Here is a 26,850-nt window from a genome sequence, read left to right on the forward strand (position 1 = left end):
GGAGAGCCCACAAGCTTCCCTGAGAGCCTTTACACATGCAACTCGCTCCTTACTTTAACTCTATCCAACCAGATTCTAGTTGACATTTCTTTCCCGGTTAGCCTACCGTCTCTCTTATATCTGAATCTTTTCAATGGGGTCTACAAAGACGATGAATCTCTTGCTAGGCTTTTATCAAGTTCCCCTATTCTCCTCCAACTGTGTGTTAAACGACGTGTTAAGGATGACAACTTGACAAACTTTACCGTGAAAGTGCCTTCGTTGAAAACATTTCTTTATCGGACCCACAAGCGCCAGAAAGAGGAAGAAGAATATCACATTGGGTCGTTGGTGATCGATTCCCCTGCATTAACACTTTTAAGCATAAATTGATTATAGGGGAAACTATTGTAGTTTGATCAATAATTTTGCTTTGCCTTGAGACCGCAAACTGCATCCGTGTTTCTAACTATGATGATAACTTTCCGAGATGTCTTTCTTCTGCCAGGGGAAACTATTGTAGTTCAATGGTGTTTCCCTTTGTTCATCACTGTGTCTCTCTTGTCTAGAGTAGCTGCGGTTACTAATAGTTTTAGCCATTTTTAAGAGATTAATAATATACGATAAGAGATTTGTGGATTAATGATGGGACCAAATTAATGATTGTCGGTTAGTGTACTACTGTTCTTCAAGACTTGCATCAGAGATTGATGATATACATTGAAACTCACAAAGCAGGCATAAGGTAAATCTTAAGAGCTTACATGGAACAAATGTGCATGAATATCGAGTAGTTAATTGGCTTGATTAGGCAACAGACTAAATTAAAGAGCTGTATATTTATTATATGAGATACGTATATGGTTTTGAGAAGACAGGTTTGTGGTTTCCTCAGGATTTGGAGGTTCCTAAACTTCTGGCAGCACACAAGTCAATTGACAACAACCCACGACAAGAGATCATTCAAGCTCCTGTCCGGAGAAAGAGTGTTCTTTCTGCGTCCTTCGTCAAACAGAAAGCAACTCGTGAAAACACCAACTCTTTGTACTGAGAAGGAAACCTTAATCTCATATCACGTTTCTTTTATCTTAACAACATGTTGATTTTCATGTAATTATCTTAATCACCAGTTCACCACATCAACGTACGAAGTACAGCAAGACATAATTTTGGTCCGTCGTAAACAAAACTGTGTAATCGATTTAAGCATAATAAAGATTTCTATTGATGTAGTTAACCAACCTTGTATCAAACTAACAACAGATAAGCCAACACAGAGAGCAAAAAGGGCTTAAGATCTCTTAACACAACACAGCGTTTCCAAATCTTTGGAGTCATAGCTTAAATCAATACTAACTCGCGCTTCAGAGCTTCTTGGAATCCATAAAGGTCTCTATTAAATAATCACTGTCTTGGAGCTGCACAGAAAAAAACAGCCAAAGGTTACACATGCTGATTAACATAGGCTAAAAATACCAAGGTACAGGAGATTAAGATGTCCCAGGCGAAATAAACATACCTCCACCAAGTGTAGCTTCAGGTAACTTCTCTATTGAGTACTTGCGTTGTGTCACATACATGATCGGCACACCAGGAATCTACAAACGAACAAAAATTGAAGTTAATAATATCCAAAGAGTTCATCCATGGACATAAACAAAAGCACTGATACAATAGACTATATCTTCACCTTTCGAATTCTTCGCTTTAAGTCTCTATCACATGTAGCCACTATGAAGCATTTATGCTGTATATTGCAAGAAAAGAATATCAAAGAAACATACAAAAGATAGAACGCATACAACAAGAACCATAAGACTAGAGCATTGGTACATCCTTACAGAGTCTTGAATACAAAGTTCAACAAGCCAGGAACAAAGCATTACCTGAGTAACTCGGTCAACGAGACAGTCATCAGCATATGTCCCTTTGTGTACACAAGGTAATCTTTCAAAGCGAGGATCTTTAGCAATCCTACCAAATATTATAATAACCAACAAGTAATCAACGAAACAAATCCATGAAGCAATACTACTGAAAACCCTTGATTGAGAAGTCTAAGAACTTTACCTTAGAGCTACCCGATACTTCTGACCTAACTTCTCTAACTCAGCCATGACGCAGTCCGTGATACAAGGAGTGCCTTCAAACCAGAGATAATTAGAGGTTAACAAGAGAGACAAAATTGCATGCCTATAGACCAATCAAAGTATAAGTAACTCACAATTGGCGTACAGACAGTCTCTCATTCCCTTCTCAAGATCGATCTATAAAAACCAGAGCAAAATAAGTAAACAAAAAGGATACCAAGAGATCCATAATGAGAATCCAATCAGGTCTTTTTTTAAAAAAAATAGAGAATTCTGATCATAGCTCTGTGGTAGAGAAATGTAATCGAAGATGTACTGACCTTATTCTGGATAGAGAAGTTGATAAAGTTAGTATCCACCAAAACCCGGTAAGGAGGAACCAATGTAGCGTTGTAAGAAAAGAAAAGCCCTGCAGGAACACTCGGACTGATCCAAAATCAAATCAAAACCAAATTTTTAAGGAAACCAATGATGACAACTTGGCTAACAGGATTAAAGCTTACACGTTTCTCGGAAGCTCCGTGAGGTCCTTCTTGTTTGGATTCAGAATCTCTTCCTTGTAACTGAAGAAAGAAAACAAAAACCATCAATAATAATAACCTCTAAAACTTGCAGGAAGAAGAATCGTTTACTCACTGTTTCAAAGCTTTATGGCTTATCAGCTTCTTCATGACAGCAAACTTCTGAGGTTTCTTTGCCCTTCCCATATTTGAAGCAAAGAGTAACAAAAACACTAGAACGAAGCAGAGAGAACGGGAAGCTAAGAAGAGGTGATGCGAGGTGCGTCAGAATCGGCGGAGGCGGAGAGGTTTTCGAATTGTTTCAGAAGGTATGAGAGACGGAGGCCGACAACACTGTAAGACGAACTCAATTTTACATATTTAACCCTCAAAATACGACCCAATTAGAAGCCCGATAATGAGACATATGGGCCTATCAAATATGGCCCATTAATTCAGAGGCGAAGCGAGGTTCTTATATCACTGTCACATGTGTTTGGTTTAAGAAACGAAGAGAAAATTCCAGATATTTCAAAGTTGGTTGATGCGAGAATGATCTGGAGAGGAGCAGAAGAAATATCTCTTCCCTCCACATGTTCTTCGTCTTTCTATAAATCAAGAAATGTCTTTAGATTTTTCACTATCCATAGAAGAAAAAAAAAAGCTGCAATCAAAGAAGATATCTTCATTTTTGATTTGGGAAGAGAGTAAGAGCGAGAGACGGAGGAGACATCATCAGAATTTGTGGAAGTTTTTTCGTGTATTCTGTAAGATTCATCGCTTTCCCTTTTGATTATTAGTTTAAGAATTGACTCTTGTTATAATTCTGATAGATGCGATGATTTAGCTGTGAACAATTGTTGTTCCGGGGATGAACTAGTGTTAGTGAGCTGCGTAGATTTTTAGCGTCATGCTAGTTAGTGTCTTTTTTTTTTTAAGTATAGATTGAATCAAAGAAGTGAATTACTCTGTGTTGCTGATTTATCCAAAGGTATTCTTCTAATAAAATTTGTCGATTGGGTATTTGCTGCAGTTGTACCAGAATTTTTTTTTGTTAATTGAAGTTGATCGGAAATGATGCCTGTGTACATGGACTCATCACAACCATGTCAAATGAGACCACAGGGATACTATTATCAAGGGTTTGGGAATAACTCTCAGCATATGTCAATGGATGCTCCATCACCTTGTCATGGAAGCTACGTTCAGGGCCATTTTCCTGCGTACAACGCTCACTGGCCTCCTTTTTATCCTTTACAAGTACCGCACCATCAATGCTGCATGAGCCATTCCGGGTTCTATCCTAACCCTCCTCACGGGCCCTACGTTCCTCCTTGTTACGCTCATCCAGCATTTCCAGTTGGTTATCAACCTTTGTATGATTCTGACAAGGATGTGCCTGGGAAGCCAGTTGGTTTTCACTGTGGGAAATGTTCATCTTCTCCCCAAAAGAATGGCAGAGGCGTTGTGATCGAAGAGCATGAGCCCGAGATTGAGAAAGGAGACCAAGGAGAAGTTGTACTTCCAGTTCGCTCAACCAACTGCCCTTACCCTATTATATGGATTCCTCATGAGAATTATCAGGAGCATAGAAGCTCTCCTGGTTCAGGGAACCATAACCAGCCTCCTTCTCAAGTTAATGCTCCTGAGAAGATGATGATGCAGAAAAACTTTCCAAAGTCTTGGAATAGTTGTTCACCATTTGACAATAGCGCTATGAAGTCCTTGATACAGAGTCAAGATGGGAAAAAGGTGACGCAAAATGGGAAAAGCGTAGAACTCCCTATCAGCAAGTTGAGATCCTTATTGGAGGGTCATGACATGAAGGAGGCGCAGATCCAGAAGAACAAGGAAAAGCCGGGACAGCTTCAGTATCCTACTTCTTGGATTCCATCTCATGAGATATTGGATGATGTTGATGCTTCTGAGAGGAGTAATGAAGACAGGGAAAAGATGCAGAATGGGAAAACTGTGGAATGCCCATTTGATATAAACAAGTTGAATTCCTTATTGCAGGGTCAAGATGTGAAGGAAACGCAGACTCAGAAGAATAAAGAAGAGCCTGGACAGCTTCCTTATCCTATTTTTTGGATACCATCTTATGGGAAATGGGAAGATGTTGAAGCTTCTGAGAGTAAGGAGAGTGGTAATAAAGAGCGTAACATGGAGTCTTGCGCCTCTGATCACCATGGAAATGAAGGTCAGATAAACCAAAAAGAAAGCAAAGAAGGGAACTGTGAGAGCAATGTTCTCTCAGATGCGGAGGAGAAAAGTTTTGTAAGAGATATCCCAGTGCAGAACCATCTACAGGAACCAAGAAATATTCCCGTGAAACTATCAGAAAACCAGCTGCCAAAACCAGCGGAGCCAATCAAAAAGATTGCGAATAATGAGCCAGTTAAGAACACAGAAAAAGAGAAGTCTTCGTCGCCCTCAAAAGCATCCACGCTGCCACCGGTTTGTCTACGCGTTGATCCGTTGCCGAAGAAAAGAAATGGTGGTTCCAAGTCACTAAGTCCTCCTAAACGGAAGGAACAATCTATAGCGTCAGAGGAGACTAAGGTCATGCGCTCACTTTGCTCCAAGAAGGCTGAATCAAGGACTGCTCCTGAAGCTTGTAGTGTGAAATGTGAAGAGGTAAAGAAAGAAACGAAGATGTCTGAGGGAAACTTACATGCAATAGGAACAGAACAAGAATCAGTTGAGAGCAATCCTATTTTGCAAGAAAGATCAAATTGTGAGATTGTTAAACCTTGTGAAACTAAAGAAAATAGAGAACAACCTGCAAAGAAGACCTTAACGGAAGACGAAGCTGCTAGAATTATCCAATCTAGGTACCGCGGATATGATGTGAGAAGATGGGAGCCAACTAAGAAATTGAAGGAGATAGCCACTATCCGCGAGCAGATGGGTGATGTTAAAAATCGTATTCAGGCGCTAGAAGTTTCTACTGATCAACACATTGAAGAGAAGGAGATTGTCATTCTAGGAGAAATGGTGATGAACCTTCTATTAAAAGTGGATGCTGTCCAGGTATTGCATGAAAAACTAATCTTCTGTTGTTATGGATTTCATCGGCTGGATGAAATAATTCTCAAGTATGTATTCTTGTGTAAAGTTGTTGCTGACGTTTCTGATACTTATGTTTATCCTGCAGGGCTTGCATCCCAGTATAAGACACTACAGAAAATCTTTGGCCAGAGAGCTCTCCAGCATTCAAGAGAAGCTTGACTCCGTGAAATATAGCAGCGCCGCCATTGCAGAGAAAGAGGTTGTAAATGAACAATTTGTAATTAACTCTCAGCCGTGTGAATCTCCAGAGAACTTGGAGCACTCCCAGCTCGCAGAAGAGAACAAAATGGTATCTGACTCGAATACAAAGAAGGTTCTTGTCCTGTCCTGCAATGATCTTATGAGCGACTTGAATAGAACAGATGAGCAACCGAATGCTGACGCAGAAGAGGGAACTGGATTGTTTGAAACCTTGGGAACGGATCCTGAGCAAACTACTGAAAATGAGGTGGTTGCTTCCTCGACAAACATTCCATTGAAAATTGGAGAGGGCGAGACTTTTGTGTCTAAGCCATCGTTAGCTGATGGGAACGGAATGACAGTGACCAAAATCGAGGAAAACAAACCCGTGGTGGAGAGTTTAGAAGAGCCACTGAATGAATTGCGACAAGTGGTGGAAGAGACTCATGGAACAAGCTCTACACAGGACCCGGATAACGCTACCGAAGTCTCTGATGCCTCCCAGGCCGACGCATCAGAGAAAGAAGACACAAAGGAAGATGATGATACAGTATTGCCTTCAGGAAAAGATGTCGAGGTCTCAGAGCTACCTGCTAGAGTGACTGACGATGAAACGCAGATTCTTTCACAAGATTCATCATCATATGCTCATGAAGGGCAAGTGACTGCAATGGAACCTGAAATAGTGAGAAAGGAGGAGACTGACGTTTACCACTTGCTCGATAACTACAAAGGCATAGGCCAAGAGAGTTCTGAGCTACAAGATGAAAAACAACAGTCTCGAGAGACAGAAGTCACTGTGAGAGAGCAGACTCAAGGGACAGAACAGTTTGGAGAGACAGGAGTCGTTGTGAGAGAACAGCCTGCAGAGACAGGAGTCGTTGTAAAAGAGCAGCCTCTACAGACAGGAGGCGTTAAAGAAGAGCCTCCGGAAACAGAAGCCACTGAACCTGAGATATCAGAAGAAACCAAAAGGCTGATGGAGGAGAACCAGCGATTCAAGGAAACGATGGAGACGTTGGTTAAGGCAGGCAGAGAACAACTTGAAGTCATATCGAAATTAACCGGTCGGGTCAGAAGCCTTGAGAAGAAACTGTCACGTAAAAAGAGGACACAGATTCGACGTCGTGCAACTAAACCAATATCCTCAAGTTCGATCGATGCCGTATTATAACCACCAGAAACCTTGATATGTCTTGATTCTTTTCATTGTATCCAACTCCATCAGAGAAAGTATCAAAAACGTAGAAAAAAATTGCCTGACGAGAATCTATCTCTATGTTTGACAAATATGAAATATCTTAGCCAATTTTCTTTTTTAAAACATCAATTTTTGTCTTGTGATCGTAAAATAGCAACCCATTCGAATTTTCCTTTTTGAAGATTCAGCCAACAAAAAAAAAAAATCAGCCACAGTGTTAAGGCCCGATATTACAAAAAGGCCGGATATATGTTTCAGGCCTATACAATAAGTTGGTCTATTACACATTTCAGATGTTAATATTGTTAAGGCCACCATTATTGGTGGTCTAACTATCTTTTATCTTTTGCCATTTATTGTTCATTTATTTTCTTGCAACAATATTACACGTCCCATAATATAGTGAATGAAAATTTGAAAACTCTAGAAGTAAGTGTGGTAGGTTTTATAATGGTCTACGTGAATTTCATCATGCACACATATGATTAAGAGAATGAGGTTTAAATTTAATACCATAGGTGGACCACAAGTCATAGTAAAATTCTTTTATTACATTCAATTTCACCATTTCAAATTAGTATTAGGGAGAGAAAGACAATGAGTGTGTGGTTCGTGCGGACATAGTCATCCTTTTCGTGCCAATAACTCCACTCTTCGTTTTCGTCTTTCTCATCGTCACGTTAGTTTGTCTATTAGCCGCCAAATATTCATCTCTCGTGGTCCCGTTTCACGTCCCAACGCCATTTAACACTCATCTCCATAATCTCTTATGTTTACTTTTGTGCTTTTTTTTTCATTACAACAACTAATATTCTTCCCAACATGTGCAAGAGAAACAACAAGTAATGATCTAATCTCATTCTCACCTAATCTATGGTTGAAAAAAAGGGAGTGTTGTCAGTGTTGGTCATAATAAGCCTTGGAGTTGTAGACTATACATATAGCATTCAAAGGACCAGGAATCTTTCAAGCATGGTTGTTGCTGATACGAATGTTTTATATTTAACTCGTGTTCTAGTCTCATAATGACTCTATTAGCCTACTCTCAATCCCAAAAATTTACTAGGCTAGTTAACTAATTCACCACCCACTTGCACACATCCATCAACAGTTATCTAAAACGCATCAACACACACACACACACACACTTATGTAATTATTTACACATTCAAAAATGTTTTGGATAGTGAATTGTTCGGAACACCAAAAATAAAAATATATATGACATATGCAGTAACTAAAGTAGAGATTGTATAAACAACATGTATCTGAATGACTACTATAGTTGCTGGCAACGGAACTTTTTACCGCACCACTGTAACGTAGCACAGTGTTAGTAACTATTGTGATGCAATAGAGGAAAATATCGCTCGGAGAAAAAGGAAAATAGTAAAAGGTGAAAAAAGAGATGTTCCACATAGTATTCTAATTCACACGCATCCTCTGTCTCTGACTCTGAAGTATCTGAGCGAGAGAGATATTTCCCCTTGCAGTAAATAAAAATCTATGGCTTTGTCGGGAAGAAGAAAAAGTCAGAGTGAACTCGTAATCTTTGTCGGGGCAGAGTAATATAGGCTTTGGATATTTGTGATAACTATTTGAAAATATCAAAAGAAAGAAAAGTAGAGTATTAACTAGGATTTATTAGGAATTACAATCATACTTATCAGTACACTACTAATCACGTTTTTTTGGGTATTTGGTATAAAAATGATAAAGAAAGATGGACTCGTTTAAGGATAAAGCCATAGTATTGTATGATCTGAGAGAATTTTTAAGGAAAAGAAATAGAAACAGAGAGAGTCGACGACACAACTGTGGACTCCAGTCGCAAGAGACAACAAAAACATCTCTACAGCCTCAGAAATTGGACATTCCCCATCTCAAGTAGAAGAAGAAGAAAGAAGACAAACTTCCACAGTAAAAAGGGTCTAAGAGAAAGAGAAACAGAGCGAGTAACAGAGATGGAGAAAGAATGCGAAGAAGGGGAAATGGAGAAAAAGCTTAGACGAAGTTTTACGGGCTATAGTAGGAGAGCTGCTCCTTCTACTCCTCCACCCACCTGGCGCCTCGAGTTTTCGCCGCCGCACCGAGTCGGAGCTTCCTCTGCCGCCGTCGAGACGAAGGAGTTTTTGACGAATCCGGAGGTTTCCGTCAGGAAATTGTGCGCCGATTTGTGGGAAACTGAACAATTCCGGCAAAGAATTGGGTTACGACGGTGTCGACGACGGGATTCAGATGTGGTATCACCTTCCTGTGGGCCACTTCATGATCATCAGGTGAACAAATTCGGGTTTATGTAGGGTTTTAGTTAGCCTTCTTGTGTGTTTAGGTTGTAAAGTTGTGATCTTTATGGTGAGTCTAGAGTATATTCCACCGGAGAATTCTCTTTCCTCTCAAAGTGTTGTTCTTTATGATGGGGTCTTGAGGAAATTGTTTACCGGAAAAAATCGACTATGACCAAATTTTACCGGACAAATCTCATGGCCGTAAGAGTTGTGATTTTTGTGATGGGTCGACTAGATCCCTTGGAATTATATTTTCTTAGAACTTTGAACGTTTTGTGGAAGAAAGGAACCGTTTATATATACTGAGTTTTGATTTGCAGCCACCTAGCAGAGGTAGCCTGAGGAGGCAAATTGTAGCAACTTGTGATCATGGACTGGTCCGTAGGAATGGCGATCTCTTGCAACCAATCTCTCCTGCAAGTTGCACCAGTAGTTCATTGGAGGTGCAAAAATCAATGCTTTTGCTCTTCGTTCACTCTAAATGTAATTTAGGAAATGACTTTTTGCATTCTTGTTTTTTGAGCTGGATTTGTGTGTCTTGGCTTAACGTATTTGTAGGTTGTGATGCGTAGACCAGCGTTTAGTCAGACAGGTTCTTCGGTGGTTAAGTCTGCGAGCTATGGTTTGGGTTCCTCTACAAAGCTTCTCAAGGTGCTAAACCGGATATGGAGTCTCGAGGAACAGAATACTGCCAATATGTCTTTGGTTAGAGCTCTAAAGATGGAGTTGGACGAATGTAGAGCCGAGATTAAGGAGGTCCAACAACGAGAAAAGCAAAGCGATAGGCGAGGGAGGAAGTTAAAGGAAGAAGAAGCAAAAGAGGTAAAAGGTGTTTTTCGATCGATGAAGAAGGATTTAGATGATGAGAGGAAAATTAGAAAGCAGTCAGAGACTTTGCATCGGAAGCTAACACGAGAGGTTTGTGAAGCGAAGCATTGTCTATCAAAAGCTTTAAAAGATCTTGAAAAGGAGAGACAGGAACGTGTTGTTGTGGAAAATCTCTGCGACGAGTTTGCAAAAGCAGTTAAAGATTATGAAGATAAGGCAAGAAGGGTTGGGAACAAGTCACCTATGAGTGATAAAGTGATTGTGCAGATCGCAGAAGTATGGAATGACCAGAGATTACAAATGAAGCTAGAGGAAGATGATAAAGGCATTGAAACATTTTTGCGACGTAAGGAGAAGAGTAGATCACATTCAAGTAAAGGAAGTGGCTTGAGAGCAAAACCAGATGATTCGGTTTCGATGCATCAAAGGGTTTGCTTGAAGGAACTCGAAGAAGGGATCGGAAAGCGAACAAGAAGAGATAACAAATTGCAACTTAAGAAGAGCTCAGGCCAAGTTCTTAATCTATCTATGTCTTCGGAAGGAGATAAGATATATCCAGAGAGTAGTCCAAGGACGGTTGATGATCATGAGAATGAAGAAAAGTCGAGAACTTTCTCGAGAATTCGTCAGAGGAATGTGAATGTGGCAATGGGAGAGGATAAACATCGTACTCTCAAGGATAAGCTGATGGAAGCTCGTGTAGAGAGTCGACGTTTACGTTCTCCTTTGAAACCAGAGTTGAGTCCGAGTGATCTGGTTCAAGGATGAGCCAGTTTGATAGCTCGTGTAGTTGTAAGGTTAATGTTTGTTAGTTTTAGATTTTAAAATCTCTCTATTAGGGAAGAATTCTTTTGGAGAAAAACTTCCACAAGTTTGTATATTATTTTTACATGATATGTCATTAAGATCATGTAATTGGAAAAAAAAAAAAAAACGCAATAGTATTGTTGTTTAATTGTGATAAACAATCAATCTAAGGGGAAGAATATAGTTAATTGTGATAAACAATCAATCTAAGGAGAAGAAAAACAAACAACTCTTGTCAACAACATTCACAACGCCGGTCAACTATTTATGACTTTAGTAATTGGAAATATGAATCTAACGTAAAAATAGACAAAAAGTCACAAAACCGATTACTCTCGAAGAAGACAGATTAGGCATAAAGACAAGTCAAACCATGTGTAGGTAAAATAGCCTTTGACCAAACTCTGTCTGCCTCATCCCTCATGCATTCTCTTCAATTTGTGTGCTTCAAAAAATCAAAAGCCTCAAGAGAGACTTGCATATATAACAATTACGAGAATTGCAACTAAGGACAACTAATGAGATGTATTTTATTTTGCTAGTTAACACTTAACACATTGCAACCTAACGAGTAACCGTATCGATCCTTCTCTTCTCTAAAAGAGAAACTCTAGTCAACAAGATTATGTTTTCAATCTCTAATTAATGGACAATAGGATTTACTGCCATTAGTCTTCTATACTGACTATAGTACTTTTCAATACTATTTTTTATTAACATAGACTTAGTGTTTATTCTTTTTTCATCTATAAAATCACTTTCATACTCTATATGTTCCCTTCACATCATCATCTTAAACTCCCAAACCATCACCACACATATTTTTGCAACTCTTTTGAAAAAATATGTCAAACTCTTCCCTTGGTTTTTATCAAGTGTAAGGAACTTAGGAGCTCCCTTGGTCCAAAACGAGGAGGACAAGATTTAAGGAACATAAAAAGCAGAATCTTTTAAGTGTTCATGGATTCCTCATTGAGAGTAGGTTAACATCAGCTCTTTAAGGGGATTGCATGAGCTCTTAGATTTTCTCTCTTCCTCTTTATATATATATATATATATATATATATATCCTTCTCTTCTCTTCGTTTGGATTGAAGGGAGCTCCTTTTGATCTCCTTCTCTGTTGGATCAGTGCTTGAAAAATGTTTCTTTTCTCTCTGACGTCTTTTTTTTTTTTTCCTTTTTCAGGTTGATATGTTTTACTTGCAGGCGACATTAATGGCTTCTTTTTTTTGGTTTGATTGTAGTTGTTACATTAAATCGAAACTGTTTAAGACTTTAAGTGATCATATCTACGAGTATATACAATAGTGAAGTACAGGTTTGTCAATGTGTAAGACTACCAAGAGGCAAGAGCAAGAGGTGTGTATGTATGCGGGAGATTAGTCCAATACTGTCTATAAAATTCAATCACCCGGTCAAAACCTAATTAACAAAATAACACAAGATGAAACTCCAAATTAGACTTTTGATTCCAAAGTTTCATTCCAACTACTAATATATTGTAATGACATGAAGACATTGCCGTTTGTTGAACGAGTTGTCTTCTTACTAAATTTGATATTTTCCAACCAATCACGAATCCTAAATTTGCTTTGATTGATTGACCAGAGAGAGAGAGAGAGAGCAGCATAAAATATAAAACTCTCAACTTTTTGTTCTCTTTCTAATTATGTAAATTTTAAATCTTCCCCCAAACAAATACTTAAAACTACTTTCAAGATAATGAAAATCGAATTCGAACAAATAAATTTGAAGAGTATTGTATTAAGTCAAAATTAAAATCGAACCGGCGCGAATTATGCATACTACAGGAAAAGAACCAAAATGCTTATTACATTACAATCAAAAAGACTGAACCGGTTAACTAATTAGTTAGGCAGTAACGACGAACAGACCTCTTTTTTCTTTTCTTTTTTCTTTTGTTACTTTAATTAGCCTTTCATTTAATTTATCCGTCACCGACCTGTAGCCATAACCGTTCAACGTCGACCAGCTCTTCTCTTGTCCTTTCTTTTCTGGAGTTTAAAAAAAGAGAGAGACTTTTTTAGGGTTTCATTTGTTAATTCGTTCCTCAAAAAAAAAAAAAAGTCCTTTTCGAATTGAACCCTCTTTTTTTGTTATCCTGATTCTTCTGCTGGGTTCTCGCCGGAGAGAAGACGGAGAAGAGGGTTTCGGAAAAGGAGGATGAGAGGTTCCAATAATACCGATCTATTCGACCCTAAGACAGAGATGGATTCCACTTTCTCTCGCCATGGTTCGTCTCCCGAAGGTGATTTTGGTTTCGCTTTCAATGACAGTAACTTCTCCGACCGTTTGCTCCGGATCGAGATCTTGGGTGGGCCTTCCGATTCTAGGTCCGATGGTGAAGGCTGTACGAGTATTGCCGATTGGGCCCGTCATCGCAAGCGGAGAAGAGAGGATAACAAAAAGGACAATGGTGGTACGTTTTTAGAATGATTTTGATCGGTTTCTGGTTTAGGGCTTTTATATTTTTCGTCTCTTTTAATGTTTAAGAAAAACTTTCATTTCCAGTTGCGATTTCAGACATTGTGGCATGTGCCGAAGAGCAGATTTTAACCGATAACAACCAACCTGATATGGATGATTGTCCTGGTGGTGATAATCTCGACGATGAAGGAGAGGCAATGGTGGAAGAGGCTCTATCAGGTAATTATTTTTTAGCAACTATTCTTACTTCTCTCGGGTGATTGGGTTTGGAGTTTTTTATGTGTTTTAAGTAATCTTCAAAATAACTATTTCTGTTCAAGTAATTTGTCTGAAACGTTCCAGGTTTGTTTATAAATGGTGTTGTAGGTGATGACGATGTATCTAGTGAGCCAAATTGGGGTATTGACTCTTCTGTTGTTAGAGTTAAAGAACTGCATATTAGTTCTCCCATCTTGGCTGCAAAAAGCCCTTTTTTCTATAAGGTATTAACGCTTCTTTTTTTTTTTCCTCTTCAATATCCAATTGTTTCCTCTCTTCTTTTTTTCTTTTCTCTTCTTTTTTTCTTTTTTATCTTGCACGTAATGCTATCTTTTGCTTCTTGTTTTCTTTACCTTGTTGTAGCTTTTTTCTAATGGAATGAGGGAATCAGAACAAAGACACGTAACTCTTAGAATTAGTGCACAAGGTACGACAATTCAAGTCAAGATTTTTGCTCCATTTCTGCTATTTGTCAGCCTCGTCTTATTGGTTTCAATTGGATAACTCTCTACTGGCTTCTTATTTATTTTTGATTCTTTATTCCTCTTGCATCATCCATTAAATCAGTTGCTGGCTTTGATTTGTATATATAAAATTTTGTATCCATGAAACGGTATAAGCTTTAAGAGAGTCCACCATGTTGATTTCTCATGTTCTGCTTTTATGTGTATGGCAGAGGAAGGTGCTTTGATGGAGCTTTTGAACTTCATGTATAGCAACTCTCTAAGTGTCACAACAGCACCTGGTTTATTAGATGTGCTTATGGCTGCTGACAAGTTTGAGGTTGCTTCCTGCATGAGGTATTGTAGTAGACAACTGCGCAATATGCCCATGACCCCTGATTCCGCTTTGCTGTATCTCGAGCTTCCCTCTAGTGTTTTAATGGCTGAAGCAGTCCAACCTCTAACCGATGCAGCAAAGCAGTTCCTTGCCTCCCGTTACAAGGATATTACCAAGTAAGACTGTCAAGTGATTTGAAATGCAGTTAGTCGAATCTTCTGTAATCCGTGTATTCATGTGCTACCATCTTGTACAGGTTTCATGATGAGGTTATGGCCTTACCATTGGCTGGAATCGAGGCAATACTATCAAGTGATGATCTCCAAATTGCTTCTGAGGATGCTGTTTATGATTTTGTATTAAAATGGGCAAGGGGACAGTACAGCTCATTGGAAGACCGTAGGGAGATTCTGGGTTCTCGCCTTGCGCTCTACATCCGCTTCCCATACATGACGTGTCGAAAGCTGAAAAAGGTACTTACGTGCAGCGATTTTGAGCATGAAGTAGCATCAAAGCAAGTATTAGAAGCGCTCTTCTTCAAAGCAGAAGCCCCACACAGGCAACGGATCCTTGCAGGTGAAGGATCAGACTCCATGAACCGCCGTTTCATAGAGAGGGCTTACAAATACAGACCTGTAAAAGTGGTGGAGTTTGAGCTTCCTCGCCCGCAATGTGTAGTGTACCTGGACTTGAAGAGAGAGGAATGCGCGGGATTATTCCCGTCGGGAAGAGTCTATTCTCAGGCGTTCCACTTAGGAGGTCAAGGGTTCTTCCTGTCGGCGCACTGCAACATGGACCAGCAAAGCTCGTTCCACTGCTTTGGGCTATTCCTCGGGATGCAAGAGAAAGGAGCGGTGAGTTTTGCTGTGGACTATGAATTTGCGGCTAGAGAAAATAAACCAGGAGAAGAATTCGTAAGCAAATACAAAGGAAACTACACATTCACAGGGGGAAAAGCGGTAGGTTACAGAAACCTGTTTGGGGTACCGTGGACTTCATTCATGGCCGAGGATAGTCTGCATTTCATCAATGGGATTCTCCATCTCAGAGCTGAGCTCACTATTAAACGTTCCACAGACCTTCACTGACTGTTCTTTCTCTAAATCTCTTTCTATCAATCTCCATCTATATATATATAAAAGTTGTATTATCTCGTCATGTAGCAGCTCTAACAACCACGAGTGTCTTTTATAATTTGCTTTGAGCAGAAAAAGTAAGGTTTAAGGAGTACCTCAACTCGCTCTGTATATATTCTGGATTGGTCTTTACTTATCTTCTCTATTCACACTCGTTGACGATATATATATAATTTGTGTTTTCTTAAATTGGGCCTAGCTTTGGAGATTAGCCTTCTAATATTGGGCCTGGGCCTGGGCCTGCTACCTACCCTCACGGTGTCGTGAATGTAAAGCTAAATAATATGGCACGTAGTGTGTGAACTAACATGAGACTTTTTTTTTGTTTAATTTCAAAGTTCAAACAATGCGGCCGGCTAGGCTAGAGTAGCGAGAGAGTGGTAACGTCGAGGGATTAGTGTGAAGTCATAAGGGTAAACTAGTAAAATCAGATCAGAGAATTTAGAGTCCTCGTCACATGTTGATTGGCCCACAGAAAAGCGTAAGGAAGACTATCCGCTTACCAGACAGACACGTCATATTGTCGGGGACACGTTAGAGCCGTTGGATTTAAATCTCCTTTTCTGACTTTCGTCCCCACGTAGCAACACCTACATATTAATATTAATAAATAATAATGTCTTTTAATATTCTATATACTATAATAAAATACTACAGTACTACTATTTGATCAAAAAACACGTCAGATGACTCGATAGTTTTAAATAAAACACACGTTTTTTATTTTCTTGCTCGAGGCGGCATCAAAGCTGGCAAAGACGAGCTCGACGGTGCAGATTCAAATCTGACGTGGTTTTGTTACCTTGGCTTACGTCATCGAAAACCTCAGTAGGTATCATGTTAATACTAGTAGGCGTATGCGGTATGTATGTATTGTGGTACTGTACACAAAAAATAACAGTAAAAAAAAATTAAAGTTAGAGAGAAAATAGGCCAGACAATATTTCCTTAATCCATCGAATGAGTGATCGACACGTAGATACATCCATGTGAGTCGCATTTTGTAAACTAGCTAGGGACCACTTCGTGGATAGAAGCTCTTTTACGCCAACGCACCAAATAAAATTTGAAAAAGCTTCGTTGGCCTCTTTAACTGGCGTGGCCTTTTTCTAAACCATTGGATCGTTTGTTTTATCCTAGCCGTTGGATTCGAAGCACTTGTCGGGCTTCGGTGGGCCTTTTATTTTATTATAATAATAATGGATTGGAGGCAAATAAATAAAAAAGTGCTTCCATGATGGCAGAAACGTGGCCATACACGTGGGTCGTCGTCTCGTGGCAGTGGCACCTTTGGAAGACATGAATCGGTGGTGAATATTGGACGGTCCAGATCTTCACTTTGGTCGACATAAGAAGTGCTCTCCGCGTCGGAGGAGCTTTTGCTAATTTGCTATGCTTCTAATTAATAATAGTCAAAAAGTCTCTTCTTCTTTTTTTATTTTATTTTTTGTAGCCATTACCCATAAGATTATTATTATCGACTCTCTCTTATTATGAAAAAATATATATTTTCTTTTAGTATGATGAAAATATATATATGGCGTCACTGAAAAAATATGTTTGAATATTTGTGTGACGTAATGAATTATTCTCTTGGTTGCAAACACAAAAATTTCGCAAATTTTGTTGGATGGAATAAAATATATACGGTACATCTTTTCTGTTTTCTCACAAATGAGGTTTAGAATCAGAATTTTTTTTTTGCACATGACTCTCACTGATGTGTGACGGATTTGAAAGAGGGTTGATTTTTTATCCACTATGGTAAATATTATTATAATCTCGAATAATTTATAAAACAAATATTAACTGCAAGTAGAGAGGAGGGAGAGATGAGATGAAACGGACGGACCACGTAAGTCACATGAGGGATGCGTAGAGCGACTAACACTCGAACACGTGTACGGTAGAGATGACATAAGGAAATTGGCTGGCACTAAACCCGAGGAGCCAACTCATCATACACCACCGTAGTTTACGCTGTATTATATTCTATTGACACGTGTTTGATGACGTGGTCATCGTCTTGGCGCTCCATTTTTTTTTTTTTTTTCCTCTCTCTCTTTCTCTCGTCTCCCTCCATAGTCCCTCCCATCAGAAAAAGAAAACGCAACTCTTAGAGAGAGAGAGAGAAAGATGAAAATGCGTTTAATTGCTGTTTAGGTTTCGAATTAGCGATTTAAAATTTCTGGGTTTCTGTCTGTTTAAGCTGCTTCTTCTTCATCTTCTGCTTACGTTTCTCCTAAGAACTTTCGGATTCTCGAAGGTATTGTATAACTTTACGTTTCTCAGAGCTTTTTTTTTTTTTCGGGTGCATGTGATTGTTTCAGGGCTATAAATGTCTATTAGTAACCACTTTGTTGATTCCTTTTGTCTTCCTCAAAGTTTTCCTGAACATAGGATGGGAGGGAGAACTACGTTTTCACTTTTCACTTTTCACCCTTCTCTCTCTCTTTCTCATACAACCTCATCCCTTGATTTTGCAGCAAGAGTCATTGTTCTTCTCTTGAGTGGGAAATAAAAACTTAAAACCATGGGAAATAGCGAGGAACCAAAGCCTACCAAATCAGGCAACAAGCCATCTTCACCACCGGTATGTTGAACAGTGTTATCAAACCTTTTATTCCAAGTCAATTTTCTTTCGATCCTAGTCAAAGTTAGTGTTCTTTGTTTTCCTGTTAATTCCTTATGCGTTGACTTGACTGTCGTTGATAGGATCAAACAAACGTTCATGTCTACCCTGATTGGGCTGCTATGCAGGTTTGTCCCTTTTTTAATCACTCTCCAGTTATATAGCCTAGTAATACCATGATTATGGTGCATGATATGTGGGTTTTGTTACTTGCTACTAGGCATATTATGGTCCACGAGTTGCAATGCCCCCTTATTACAATTCAGCTATGGCTGCATCTGGTCATCCTCCTCCCCCTTACATGTGGAATCCTCAGGTACTATATTTTATAATCAACACACAGACGACTCCTCTTGTGCAAATATGGTAAATATTATGAAGACGACTCATTGGTGTGTTTGGTTGGTCTTGAATCTTTCAGCATATGATGTCACCCTATGGAGCACCCTATGGAGCTGTTTACCCGCATGGAGGAGGAGTTTACGCTCATCCTGGAATTCCCATGGTACACAATTCGCTTCCTCGACCATCTCCTAGTTGAATCCTCTGTGATCGTTTATCTTACTGGCTTGAGTTTCTGTGCACAGGGATCACAGCCGCAAGGTCAAAAGGCTCCACCTTTAACGACTGTAAGTGGTCTAGCTAGTTTGATACATGAAGGATTGAGAAGTGGTTTTGTTCGCTGTTTAATGGTGCTCCTTGTAATTGGCAGCCGGGGACGCATTTGAGCATCGACACTCCTACTAAATCTACAGGGAACACAGACAATGGATTGATGAAGAAGCTGAAAGAGTTTGATGGACTTGCTATGTCTCTAGGAAATGGGAATCCTGAAATTGGTGCAGATGAACATAAACGGAACAGCTCAGAAACGGATGGGTCAAGTGATGGAAGTGATGGGAATACAACTGGGGTGATGATTCTCTTCTCTTGATCTCAGCAATCTTTTGTTTCAATATGATGGTCTAATAGCCTATAACTGGGGTGTATGTTTCCAGGCTGATGAACCGAAACTTAAAAGAAGTCGAGAGGTAACTCCAACAAAAGGTATAAGCCTTTTTCACGTACTATAGAGTTAGATTCAGGATAAATGTGGGATGTAACTGGATTCTTTATTCGATTTATCTTGGCAGATGGGAAACAATTGGTTCAGTCGAGCTCATTTCGTTCTGTTTCTCCGTCAAGTGGTGATACCGGCGTAAAAGTTGTTCAAGGAGCTGGAGCTATAATCTCCCCTGGTGTAAGTGCAAATTCCAACCCCTTCATGTCACAATCTTTAGCCATGGTTCCTCCTGAAACTTGGCTTCAGGTACCCTGTGACATATTTTGATCTTCCACTTGTTGGATTTTCGAGCTTATATTTACCATTTACCTCATCGAGTATCTGCTTTTGTCTCCAGAACGAGAGAGAATTGAAACGGGAACGAAGAAAACAGTCTAATCGAGAATCAGCTAGAAGGTCAAGATTGAGGAAACAGGTTTGGTTAATGAAAGAAACAGTGAAGCTCTTTCGATATTTTTTCTTTTGGTGTGACCTCGCCAAAACAATAAACAAGCTAATAAACTTTCTGTCATTCCTTGTTTTGAAGGCCGAGACCGAAGAACTTGCTAGAAAAGTCGAAGCCCTGACAGCTGAAAACATGGCATTAAGATCTGAACTAAACCAACTTAATGAGAAATCTGATAAACTAAGAGGAGCAAATGCAACCTTGTTGGTAACTAAGCATTAAATAACAAGTTATCTTTATGAACGTGTGTATCAATCTCCTGAACGTGGCCGGTTCTTTGTGGGTTGCAGGACAAACTGAAATGCTCGGAACCCGAGAAGAGTGTCCCCGGAAATTTGTTGTCTAGATATAAGAACTCAGGAGCTGGAGACAAGAACAAGAACCAAGGAGACAATGATTCTAACTCTACAAGCAAATTGCGTCAACTGCTTGATACAAAGCCTCGAGCTAATGCTGTAGCCGCGGGCTAATCGATCATGATTTGAGTGTCGATTGCTACCTAATTTGTCGACATAAACAAAGAAAACAAATGCTGCTAATTTCAGAAAACTTGATAGATAGTATAGTAGATTGAGGATGATGATTGATCCATAAACTTTCGGAGAGGGAGAAAGAAGCTTTTCCTCCGGAAGAAAAAATTTGATGTTCTGGTTGTTAATATAGAGAAGTTTTTTTTTTTTTTTTTTTTTTTTGGTTATAAATGGCTTCCTTTTTCTGCATTTAGGCATGATGTAATTTTACTGTGAAAGATAACTTTGAACATATAAAATGTTTTTGCAATCAATCTTGATTTCTTGATGGTAAGAGGTAATACACCAAACACATTTTATCTTTGATTGATTGATACATGATGAGGTTTAATTATTAATTTGCCAATATGTTATAATAATTAAAATTTGACCAATGAAAAACTCTGGAACTGAAAAACAAAAGATTCTGACGATGTTCAAAAGCTTTGTCATCAAACTATTTGTTTTGGTAGTAAACAAAAACATGAAAATGCTAAAAGAGGAGAGAGCAAAATCCGGAACGCAAAGACTTATTCAAAGAATCTAAATCTTGATGTTGAAGTAATCGGAATCAAAATGATGCAACCTCACGTATCCGTCTTCACCTCCACTAGAGAAACTGAAAAAATACATTTCACAAACTCAGCAACAAAGCCATCAAAAGGACACAAACTAATCATGTGAAGATTGGTATCAATCAATATAAAAATCAAATAGGGTTAGCTTACCTCCTCCCATCAGGATTGAATGCCAAAGCATTTATAGGTCCAAAATGACCCTTCACACCACCAATTTCTTCTTGCAGAATCTACAAATGTCATAAAAAACACAATAACATACAGTTATATATCTACTTTCCAGGTTACAAGTTTTCAATTATAAAACCTTATTGTAACACTAACCTTGTCGTAAAACTTAGCTTCAAACTTCCCAGCACGATGGTCAGTGGTAGTCACAGCTGATGCATCTTGACCACCTCCAAGCACAATCTAAGAGAGAGTAGAAAATTTCACAAAGATAAAATCAGGGTTTGTTAATTTTAGGAATCGAATTTCAATTTTAAAAAGCATTAGTTCATACATGGTTGAGAAGTGGAGACATGGTGACAGCATTTACAGGCACCACTGTTGTGTAAGTCTTAAGAAGAGTCAGCGTTCTCATGTCCCACAGCTGAAAGCATCAACAAAAGAACACTCAATCAGAAGATGTGTCTCTACTATATGAACAGAGCACTATTTTGAAACAGAATGGAACACATGCCTTTGCAGATTTGTCAAGTGAACCTGTAATGAAGTGAGAATCATCAGCTGCTTTAGAGAGCGATGTAATGGCCTTCTTGTGACCCACTTCCTCATCTGATTCCTTGAGCAATTGCCCAGTCTAGAAACAATGGCAGTAGCACCACATAAGATTTAAGCTAATAACTTTAAAAGTGATACTGATACACAAGAAACCACATCAGATATATGAATTACCTCCGTATCCCAGATTCTGATTACAGCATCTTCACCACCACTAACAATAGTTTGGTTCAGCGGACCCCAAACAGCTCTGTTGATCCTCTTCCTTCCCTCAGCACTTGGAAGAACAAGCACAGACTCATCAACCTCTACACCATTGCATCAAACAATTTCCTTTTACACACACGACACAAGTTAAAACTTAAAGCTGGTTTACACATAGAATTGACAACTTACGGTCTTCGGGATCTTCTGCAATGCGTTTCACATGAATTGCAGAGTTACGTTCCATGAAGGGATCAGTGGTAATCACTGCAAGATGATCGCCAACAGCGAAATCCACAGACCTGGCCGGAGAACCAAACTTGAATGTGAACAACTGTTGTCCAGATTGCACATCCCACAGCTTAGCAGTCTGATCAGCACTGCCAGTGATCAATCTTGACGAGTCTCCTAAGAAATCACAAACAAACCACTTAACCATTCAGCTTCGAAAGACTAAATCAAACACTAAACAAGCCTTGAGGGAAACATTGAATTCACTCATCCACTCGATACTATTTGAATCGAATTCGGAAAAAAAATTGCGAAGTTGAAACACTTACGGGAGACATCACAGCACCAAACAGCACCATTGTGGCCACGGTAGGTTCCAAGGCGTTCGCCATTATCGGCAAACCAGAGGGTGGGGGTGTGGTCCTTGGCGCAGGAGAACAGAAGATCGCCATCTCTGTTGTACCTGAGGAACGTCAATGGACGTTCATGTCCCTTCATCAAGATCGGCCTCATCTTCAATTGCTAGGGTTTGATGCGACGAGCTTCGAATCTGTTAAAACCGACAAGAAATCAAATCAATAGATAGACACAAAGATAATTGAAGAAACGGCTATGGCAGACGGCTTTTCTCCTTTACCTCTTCGCTTGAAGACGAAGACGAGAAAACGAAGAGGAGGAGCAAATAAACCCTAGGGAATCAACTTTCTCTTCTCTTTTGACAATTTTAACCTTTTCTTATTCTCCGTTAAAATTACTCGATATGATATATATATATATATATAGTTTTCATTTATTCGTCACGACACCTTTTTAGTAGTTCAGTGGCTAAAGAGTTTTATGCTTCGTCTCTATTTATGGCGAGTTCGAATCACGCCTGTTTTTAAGTTCTTACCTTTTTTAAAAGCAGTTTCTCATCTTTTTTTTTCTTTTTTCAATGATTAGAAAATAAGAACGATTATATTTACGTTTAAATGGTCTGTTAACACCACAATTAACTCATAAATTATTTCAGAAGCTTCATCATACATTAAGTATATTGATAGTGCATAAAAATCATGAAAATGTTGGAAAGAGGTAAAAAAAAAGAATGCGGAGTGAGAGACTTTTTCAAAGAATGTAAATCTGGATGTTGAAGTAATTGGAGTCAAAATGATGCAGCCTCACGTAGCCGTCTTCAGCTCCATTAGAGAAACTGAAAAATATCCATCCCACAAACTCAGTAATAACATACTATATACTCAAAAAGGATTGTACCGATCAATCAAAATCAAATGATGCTGGTTTCCCTCTTCCCAACAGGATTGAACGCCAAAACATTTATAGGTCCAAAATGACCTTTCACACCACCTATTCCCTCTTCCAGAATCTATATATATATATATATATATATGTATATACAGTAAAACCTCTATAAATTAATATTCGATAAATTAATAATCTCTATAAATTAATAAATTTCTCCGGTCCTAACTTGATACCAGTGTAATTTTAGACATATTTCGATAAAATAATAAGATTATAATTTTTTTGAAAATCCTTTGTAAAGATATGGTCCCATCAATATTATAAATTAATAATTACGTAAAATTTTCAAAATATATGTATATATAGACACATTAGTTTTTGTTAGATTTTATTTATAATATTTTACTATATGAAAAATAGTTAGCATTATCTTTTAATACATAATAATTATTATTTATTTGTAATTGATTATATAAAATACTAATTATCATGATTAAATCTTATTTTTAAATATTATCTTGAAAATATTTTCCAAATTAGGAATATCTCTCTATAAATTAATTTATCGATAAATTAATAGATTTTCATGGTCCTAACATTATTAATTTATAGAGGTTTTACTGTATATATAATAACCAAACATAAAATGATACACACAATTACATATCTTTTTTCCAAGTTAACATGTTTTCACATAAAATTTTCATATTGTAACACTAACCGTGTTGTTCAAACTTCCCAACACAATGATGAGTGGTAGTCACAATTGATGCTTTTTGACCACCTCCAAGCACAACCTACGCGACATAGCAGAAACATCACAAAGATAACATCAAGATTTGTTGGTTTTGGGAATCGAATTTGAATTTCAAGAAGCATTAATTTCATACATGGTTGAGAAGTGGAGACATGATGACATCATTTACAATCATCACTGTGCTATAACTCTTAATAAGAGTCCCACTCTGGTATAACTCTTAATAAGAGTCGGCGTTCTCATGTTCCAAAGCTGAAAGAAACAACATAAAGAACAATGATTTTATTTTACAATTCACAATCATCAAGGGTGAATAAACTAAACTAAAATTCGCAGAGTAGATAACAAAAGAGAGGAATAAATATATGCATACCTACCTCGTTGAATCGGTGACCATCTAATCGAAGACTTTGGGGGTTTATACACTCCATTGTCATGACGGGGAAGGAGACAAACGCAAACAAAACGTATTTAGTGAGAGATTTGAGGGCTTTAGAGTTATATTGTGAATTCGTTAAAGCGATGAAGATAAAATTAGTAATTTTTTCCCGAGTATATAGCCACGTGGCAGTAACTTGATCGAATGAGACAAAGTCAGTTTTAAAAATTGTAGAAAGAAGAGAAAAAAGAGGAGGGAGACACATCAGCATTAACAAATGAAATTTAAAAAAACGGCTAAAACGAATTCCCCTCCTCACGTCTCAAATGCATCCTTCTTCTTCTTTCCATTTGGCAAAACACAACGCAACACCAAAAACTCTCTCTCTCTCTTTTCCTTTATAAAAAAAAAAAGAAAACTCAAAATCTCTTAGAAACCAAGTTTAGATCTCTGAGGTTAACCATCATCATCATTATCGCCTCTCTGTTTCTCTTCATATTTCAAGATTTCTCCTCAGGTTTCATCAATTCCGACTGTATTTGCGCTAATTAGAAAGAAAGAAACAGAGAGATTGATCATTTCTTTGATACGATTTTTCAGGAGATCGTGAGAGAGGTGAAAATTAAGATTTAAAAAACAATGGCAGATTATCATATGCAACCGGTTCTTCAAAAACCCCCAGGTTACAGAGATCCAAACAATGCGACCCCTCCTCCTCCTCCTCCTCCCGTTTCCCAGCAACCTATGAGAAAAGCCTCCGCCGCTATGCCTTCTTCTTTCCGACCGAAAAGAAAACGCAGAAGCTGTTGCCGTTTCTGTTGCTGCTGCGTCTGCATTTCTCTTGTCCTCTTCATCTTCCTCCTCTTAGTCGGGACTGCTGTTTTCTACCTCTGGTTCGATCCTAAGCTCCCTACTTTCAGCCTCGCCTCTTTCCGTCTCGACGGTTTCAAACTCGCCGACGATCCCGACGGCGCCTCTCTCTCCGCTACAGCCGTTGCGCGTGTCGAGATGAAGAATCCCAACTCCAAACTCGTTTTCTACTACGGAAACACCGACGTCGAGATGAGCGTTGGAACTGGGAACGACGAGACAGGGATGGGAGCCACGACGGTCAATGGGTTCCGACAAGGTCCCAAGAACTCGACGAGCGTCAAAGTGGAGACGACGGTGAAGAACCAGCTCGTGGAGAGAGCATTGGCTAAGAGACTCGCTACCAAATTTCAGAGCAAAGATCTGGTGATTAACGTTGTTGCCAAGACTAAAGTTGGATTAGGTGTCGCCGGGGTTAAGATCGGGATGCTCGCCGTTAATTTGAGATGCGGCGGTGTTAGCTTGAACAAGCTCGATACTGATTCACCTAAGTGCATCCTCAATACACTCAAATGGTAAATTAAGATTAGTTTGTGGTCATTTCAGTTACATCCAATATTTTGAATCTTTATGAGATGATTTTATATGACACATTGCAGGGTCAATATACATGCATGAAGAAGGAAAGGTTTCGGGGATTTGGGAAAAGGTGGCGATCTAACATTTGTATGAAATATTTGTAAACTATACTGTATATAAAATATATTTTTCTTTTCATTTTTATAATTCTAAAAATTTTCGTGTTTTATACAACGTTATTAATTTATTTTATTTGGATACGTCGAGGGGGGGGGGGGGATTGTATAGAATATAGAGAGTGTTGTGCTATTATATTTTCGTGTGTGATAGGTTTTTTGGTGTAATATTGATGGTGAGTTTGTTATTTAGACGGTAAACAAAACATGGTGTAATGTGGTAAACTGGTAATTAATTACCGACAAAAAAAAGAAGAAAAAACTGGTAATTATTTAATTTATTTATTTTTATTCTTTTTGCAACTGGTAATTATTTATTTGAAGAATACTTGTTGACATTTTTGTGTAATAGTTGGAAACTTGCAATTTGCGGAGCCTAAAGTGGCGGCCTTCGAAGTTTTCACTAATGGGCTCGTCGAGTATTTGGCCCGTAAAGATACAGTTGGAAGGCTTGTGCTATTTTTGGGGCCTAATCTGGTAAATGTTACGTGGCTTCCGTGCAATAATCTGGTGAAATTTTTATTCAATAACTTAAAAGTCATGTTATCAGGTTGTATTTACAAACTTTTAGATTCTGGTATATCAAAATTATGCTCTTGTGTTTACTATATTTATCTTTTTTTTTTTTTTTTGGTAATGACTACATTCATCTTTTTTAATAAGAATAAAGATCAATTTGCTAACCATTATTGGCAACAAAAACGATAAGCTATAGGGAAGCCGCCGGCTTAAAGAAGTCCGAACCAAAAAAAAAGAAAAAAAGGCATTCTATGAGTTGATCTGTTATTTTCCCATGTGTATCATTATGGAGAGAGAGCTATCCTTGTCATTCAATATGCATGATTTTTTAGAGATAATAGAGACTATTTTAGATGTACTGGTCTAATTGAGGATGTACTATATGTATATTGTTTTTTTTTGTTATTATCTATCGTACGGCTACACTAAC

The 26,850-nt window shown here is 38.5% G+C and overlaps 7 protein-coding genes and 1 long non-coding RNA gene across 12 annotated transcripts; 6 read left to right on the plus strand and 2 right to left on the minus strand.

Moving 5' to 3' along the window:
- Positions 1–1,159: 1,159 nt before the first annotated feature.
- LOC17888070 (rRNA-processing protein FCF1 homolog) lies at positions 1,160–2,901 on the minus strand. The gene is made up of 9 exons (XM_006294971.2): positions 2,706–2,901; positions 2,573–2,632; positions 2,390–2,495; positions 2,204–2,246; positions 2,050–2,122; positions 1,866–1,953; positions 1,670–1,726; positions 1,499–1,577; positions 1,160–1,397 (listed from the first exon to the last, which is right to left on the minus strand). The coding sequence occupies exons 1-9, from the start codon at positions 2,774–2,776 to the stop codon at positions 1,384–1,386; spliced, it is 591 nt and encodes a 196-aa protein (XP_006295033.1). The 5' UTR covers positions 2,777–2,901; the 3' UTR covers positions 1,160–1,383.
- Positions 2,902–3,103: 202 nt separating this feature from the next.
- LOC17889690 (BAG family molecular chaperone regulator 6) lies at positions 3,104–7,151 on the plus strand. Its single transcript, XM_006293535.2, has 3 exons — positions 3,104–3,336; positions 3,603–5,602; positions 5,727–7,151. Exons 2-3 carry the CDS (start codon positions 3,644–3,646, stop codon positions 6,993–6,995), a joined length of 3,228 nt encoding a protein of 1,075 aa, XP_006293597.1. The 5' UTR covers positions 3,104–3,336; positions 3,603–3,643; the 3' UTR covers positions 6,996–7,151.
- A 1,606-nt stretch (positions 7,152–8,757) lies between these two features.
- Positions 8,758–11,043, plus strand: LOC17888213 (uncharacterized protein At5g41620). Its single transcript, XM_006294034.2, has 3 exons — positions 8,758–9,301; positions 9,631–9,753; positions 9,869–11,043. The coding sequence occupies exons 1-3, from the start codon at positions 8,987–8,989 to the stop codon at positions 10,904–10,906; spliced, it is 1,476 nt and encodes a 491-aa protein (XP_006294096.1). The 5' UTR covers positions 8,758–8,986; the 3' UTR covers positions 10,907–11,043.
- A 707-nt stretch (positions 11,044–11,750) lies between these two features.
- LOC111831202 lies at positions 11,751–12,516 on the plus strand. The gene is made up of 2 exons (XR_002834427.1): positions 11,751–11,923; positions 12,134–12,516. It is a non-coding gene; the product is annotated as an uncharacterized LOC111831202 (long non-coding RNA).
- A 456-nt stretch (positions 12,517–12,972) lies between these two features.
- On the plus strand, positions 12,973–15,717 carry LOC17889075 (BTB/POZ domain-containing protein At2g46260). 2 transcript variants are annotated; one of them, XM_023784293.1, is made up of 6 exons: positions 12,973–13,388; positions 13,493–13,615; positions 13,763–13,878; positions 14,018–14,081; positions 14,331–14,610; positions 14,691–15,717. In XM_023784293.1, the coding sequence occupies exons 1-6, from the start codon at positions 13,133–13,135 to the stop codon at positions 15,520–15,522; spliced, it is 1,671 nt and encodes a 556-aa protein (XP_023640061.1). In that variant the 5' UTR covers positions 12,973–13,132; the 3' UTR covers positions 15,523–15,717. The 2 variants fall into 2 exon arrangements, with proteins under 2 accessions (XP_023640061.1, XP_006293934.1); XM_006293872.2 differs by having other exon boundaries at positions 12,976–13,388; positions 13,481–13,615.
- A 1,936-nt stretch (positions 15,718–17,653) lies between these two features.
- On the plus strand, positions 17,654–20,508 carry LOC17887844 (G-box-binding factor 3). 3 transcript variants are annotated; one of them, XM_023783856.1, is made up of 12 exons: positions 17,654–17,836; positions 18,057–18,163; positions 18,286–18,330; positions 18,423–18,518; positions 18,624–18,707; positions 18,790–18,831; positions 18,915–19,115; positions 19,201–19,249; positions 19,336–19,511; positions 19,603–19,680; positions 19,792–19,913; positions 20,001–20,093. In XM_023783856.1, the coding sequence occupies exons 2-12, from the start codon at positions 18,104–18,106 to the stop codon at positions 20,008–20,010; spliced, it is 963 nt and encodes a 320-aa protein (XP_023639624.1). In that variant the 5' UTR covers positions 17,654–17,836; positions 18,057–18,103; the 3' UTR covers positions 20,011–20,093. The 3 variants fall into 3 exon arrangements, with proteins under 3 accessions (XP_023639624.1, XP_006294418.1, XP_023639623.1); XM_006294356.2 differs by having other exon boundaries at positions 17,655–17,836; positions 19,792–19,917; positions 20,001–20,508; XM_023783855.1 differs by having other exon boundaries at positions 17,656–17,836; positions 19,336–19,442; positions 19,792–19,917; positions 20,001–20,494.
- An 80-nt stretch (positions 20,509–20,588) lies between these two features.
- On the minus strand, positions 20,589–22,693 carry LOC17889550 (eukaryotic translation initiation factor 3 subunit I). The gene is made up of 9 exons (XM_006294517.2): positions 22,593–22,693; positions 22,285–22,505; positions 21,917–22,132; positions 21,695–21,828; positions 21,480–21,599; positions 21,300–21,389; positions 21,122–21,208; positions 20,948–21,027; positions 20,589–20,838 (listed from the first exon to the last, which is right to left on the minus strand). Exons 2-9 carry the CDS (start codon positions 22,466–22,468, stop codon positions 20,763–20,765), a joined length of 987 nt encoding a protein of 328 aa, XP_006294579.1. The 5' UTR covers positions 22,469–22,505; positions 22,593–22,693; the 3' UTR covers positions 20,589–20,762.
- Positions 22,694–24,642: 1,949 nt separating this feature from the next.
- On the plus strand, positions 24,643–26,511 carry LOC17890395 (NDR1/HIN1-like protein 6). Of its 2 annotated transcripts, none has more exons than XM_006295764.2 (3): positions 24,643–24,853; positions 24,937–25,721; positions 25,806–25,925. In XM_006295764.2, exons 2-3 carry the CDS (start codon positions 24,976–24,978, stop codon positions 25,822–25,824), a joined length of 765 nt encoding a protein of 254 aa, XP_006295826.2. In that variant the 5' UTR covers positions 24,643–24,853; positions 24,937–24,975; the 3' UTR covers positions 25,825–25,925. The 2 variants fall into 2 exon arrangements, with proteins under 2 accessions (XP_006295826.2, XP_023640263.1); XM_023784495.1 differs by lacking the exon at positions 24,643–24,853 and adding an exon at positions 26,254–26,511 and having other exon boundaries at positions 24,860–25,721; positions 25,806–25,855.
- Positions 26,512–26,850: the final 339 nt, after the last annotated feature.

This window comes from Capsella rubella, unplaced genomic scaffold, assembly GCF_000375325.1.
Source record: "Capsella rubella cultivar Monte Gargano unplaced genomic scaffold, Caprub1_0 scaffold_4, whole genome shotgun sequence".
Classification (NCBI taxonomy): Eukaryota; Viridiplantae; Streptophyta; class Magnoliopsida; order Brassicales; family Brassicaceae; genus Capsella; species Capsella rubella.

Bases quoted from the DNA above. Each gene is read 5' to 3' on its own strand.
- LOC17889690 (XM_006293535.2), top strand. From the start codon at position 3,644: ATGATGCCTGTGTACATGGACTCATCACAACCATGTCAAATGAGACCA. The intron at 5,603-5,726 runs GTATTGCATGAA...TTTATCCTGCAG, and splicing joins TAAAAGTGGATGCTGTCCAG to GGCTTGCATCCCAGTATAAG.
- LOC17887844 (XM_006294356.2), top strand. From the start codon at position 18,104: ATGGGAAATAGCGAGGAACCAAAGCCTACCAAATCAGGCAACAAGCCA. The intron at 18,164-18,285 runs GTATGTTGAACA...TGTCGTTGATAG, and splicing joins ACAAGCCATCTTCACCACCG to GATCAAACAAACGTTCATGT. The intron at 19,512-19,602 runs GTACCCTGTGAC...TTTTGTCTCCAG, and splicing joins CTCCTGAAACTTGGCTTCAG to AACGAGAGAGAATTGAAACG.
- LOC17890395 (XM_006295764.2), top strand. From the start codon at position 24,976: ATGGCAGATTATCATATGCAACCGGTTCTTCAAAAACCCCCAGGTTAC.
- LOC17889075 (XM_006293872.2), top strand. From the start codon at position 13,133: ATGAGAGGTTCCAATAATACCGATCTATTCGACCCTAAGACAGAGATG. The intron at 13,389-13,480 runs GTACGTTTTTAG...TTTCATTTCCAG, and splicing joins TAACAAAAAGGACAATGGTG to TTGCGATTTCAGACATTGTG. The intron at 14,082-14,330 runs GTACGACAATTC...TGTGTATGGCAG, and splicing joins TCTTAGAATTAGTGCACAAG to AGGAAGGTGCTTTGATGGAG.
- LOC17889550 (XM_006294517.2), bottom strand. From the start codon at position 22,468: ATGAGGCCGATCTTGATGAAGGGACATGAACGTCCATTGACGTTCCTC. The intron at 21,829-21,916 runs GTAAGTTGTCAA...GCAATGGTGTAG, and splicing joins TGCAGAAGATCCCGAAGACC to AGGTTGATGAGTCTGTGCTT. The intron at 20,839-20,947 runs GTAAGCTAACCC...GTATTTTTTCAG, and splicing joins TTCAATCCTGATGGGAGGAG to TTTCTCTAGTGGAGGTGAAG.
- LOC17888070 (XM_006294971.2), bottom strand. From the start codon at position 2,776: ATGGGAAGGGCAAAGAAACCTCAGAAGTTTGCTGTCATGAAGAAGCTG. The intron at 2,496-2,572 runs GTAAGCTTTAAT...ATTTTGGATCAG, and splicing joins ACGGAGCTTCCGAGAAACGT to TCCGAGTGTTCCTGCAGGGC. The intron at 1,727-1,865 runs GTAATGCTTTGT...TGCAATATACAG, and splicing joins TCGTTGACCGAGTTACTCAG to CATAAATGCTTCATAGTGGC.
- LOC17888213 (XM_006294034.2), top strand. From the start codon at position 8,987: ATGGAGAAAGAATGCGAAGAAGGGGAAATGGAGAAAAAGCTTAGACGA. The intron at 9,302-9,630 runs GTGAACAAATTC...TTTGATTTGCAG, and splicing joins GGCCACTTCATGATCATCAG to CCACCTAGCAGAGGTAGCCT. The intron at 9,754-9,868 runs GTGCAAAAATCA...ACGTATTTGTAG, and splicing joins GCACCAGTAGTTCATTGGAG to GTTGTGATGCGTAGACCAGC.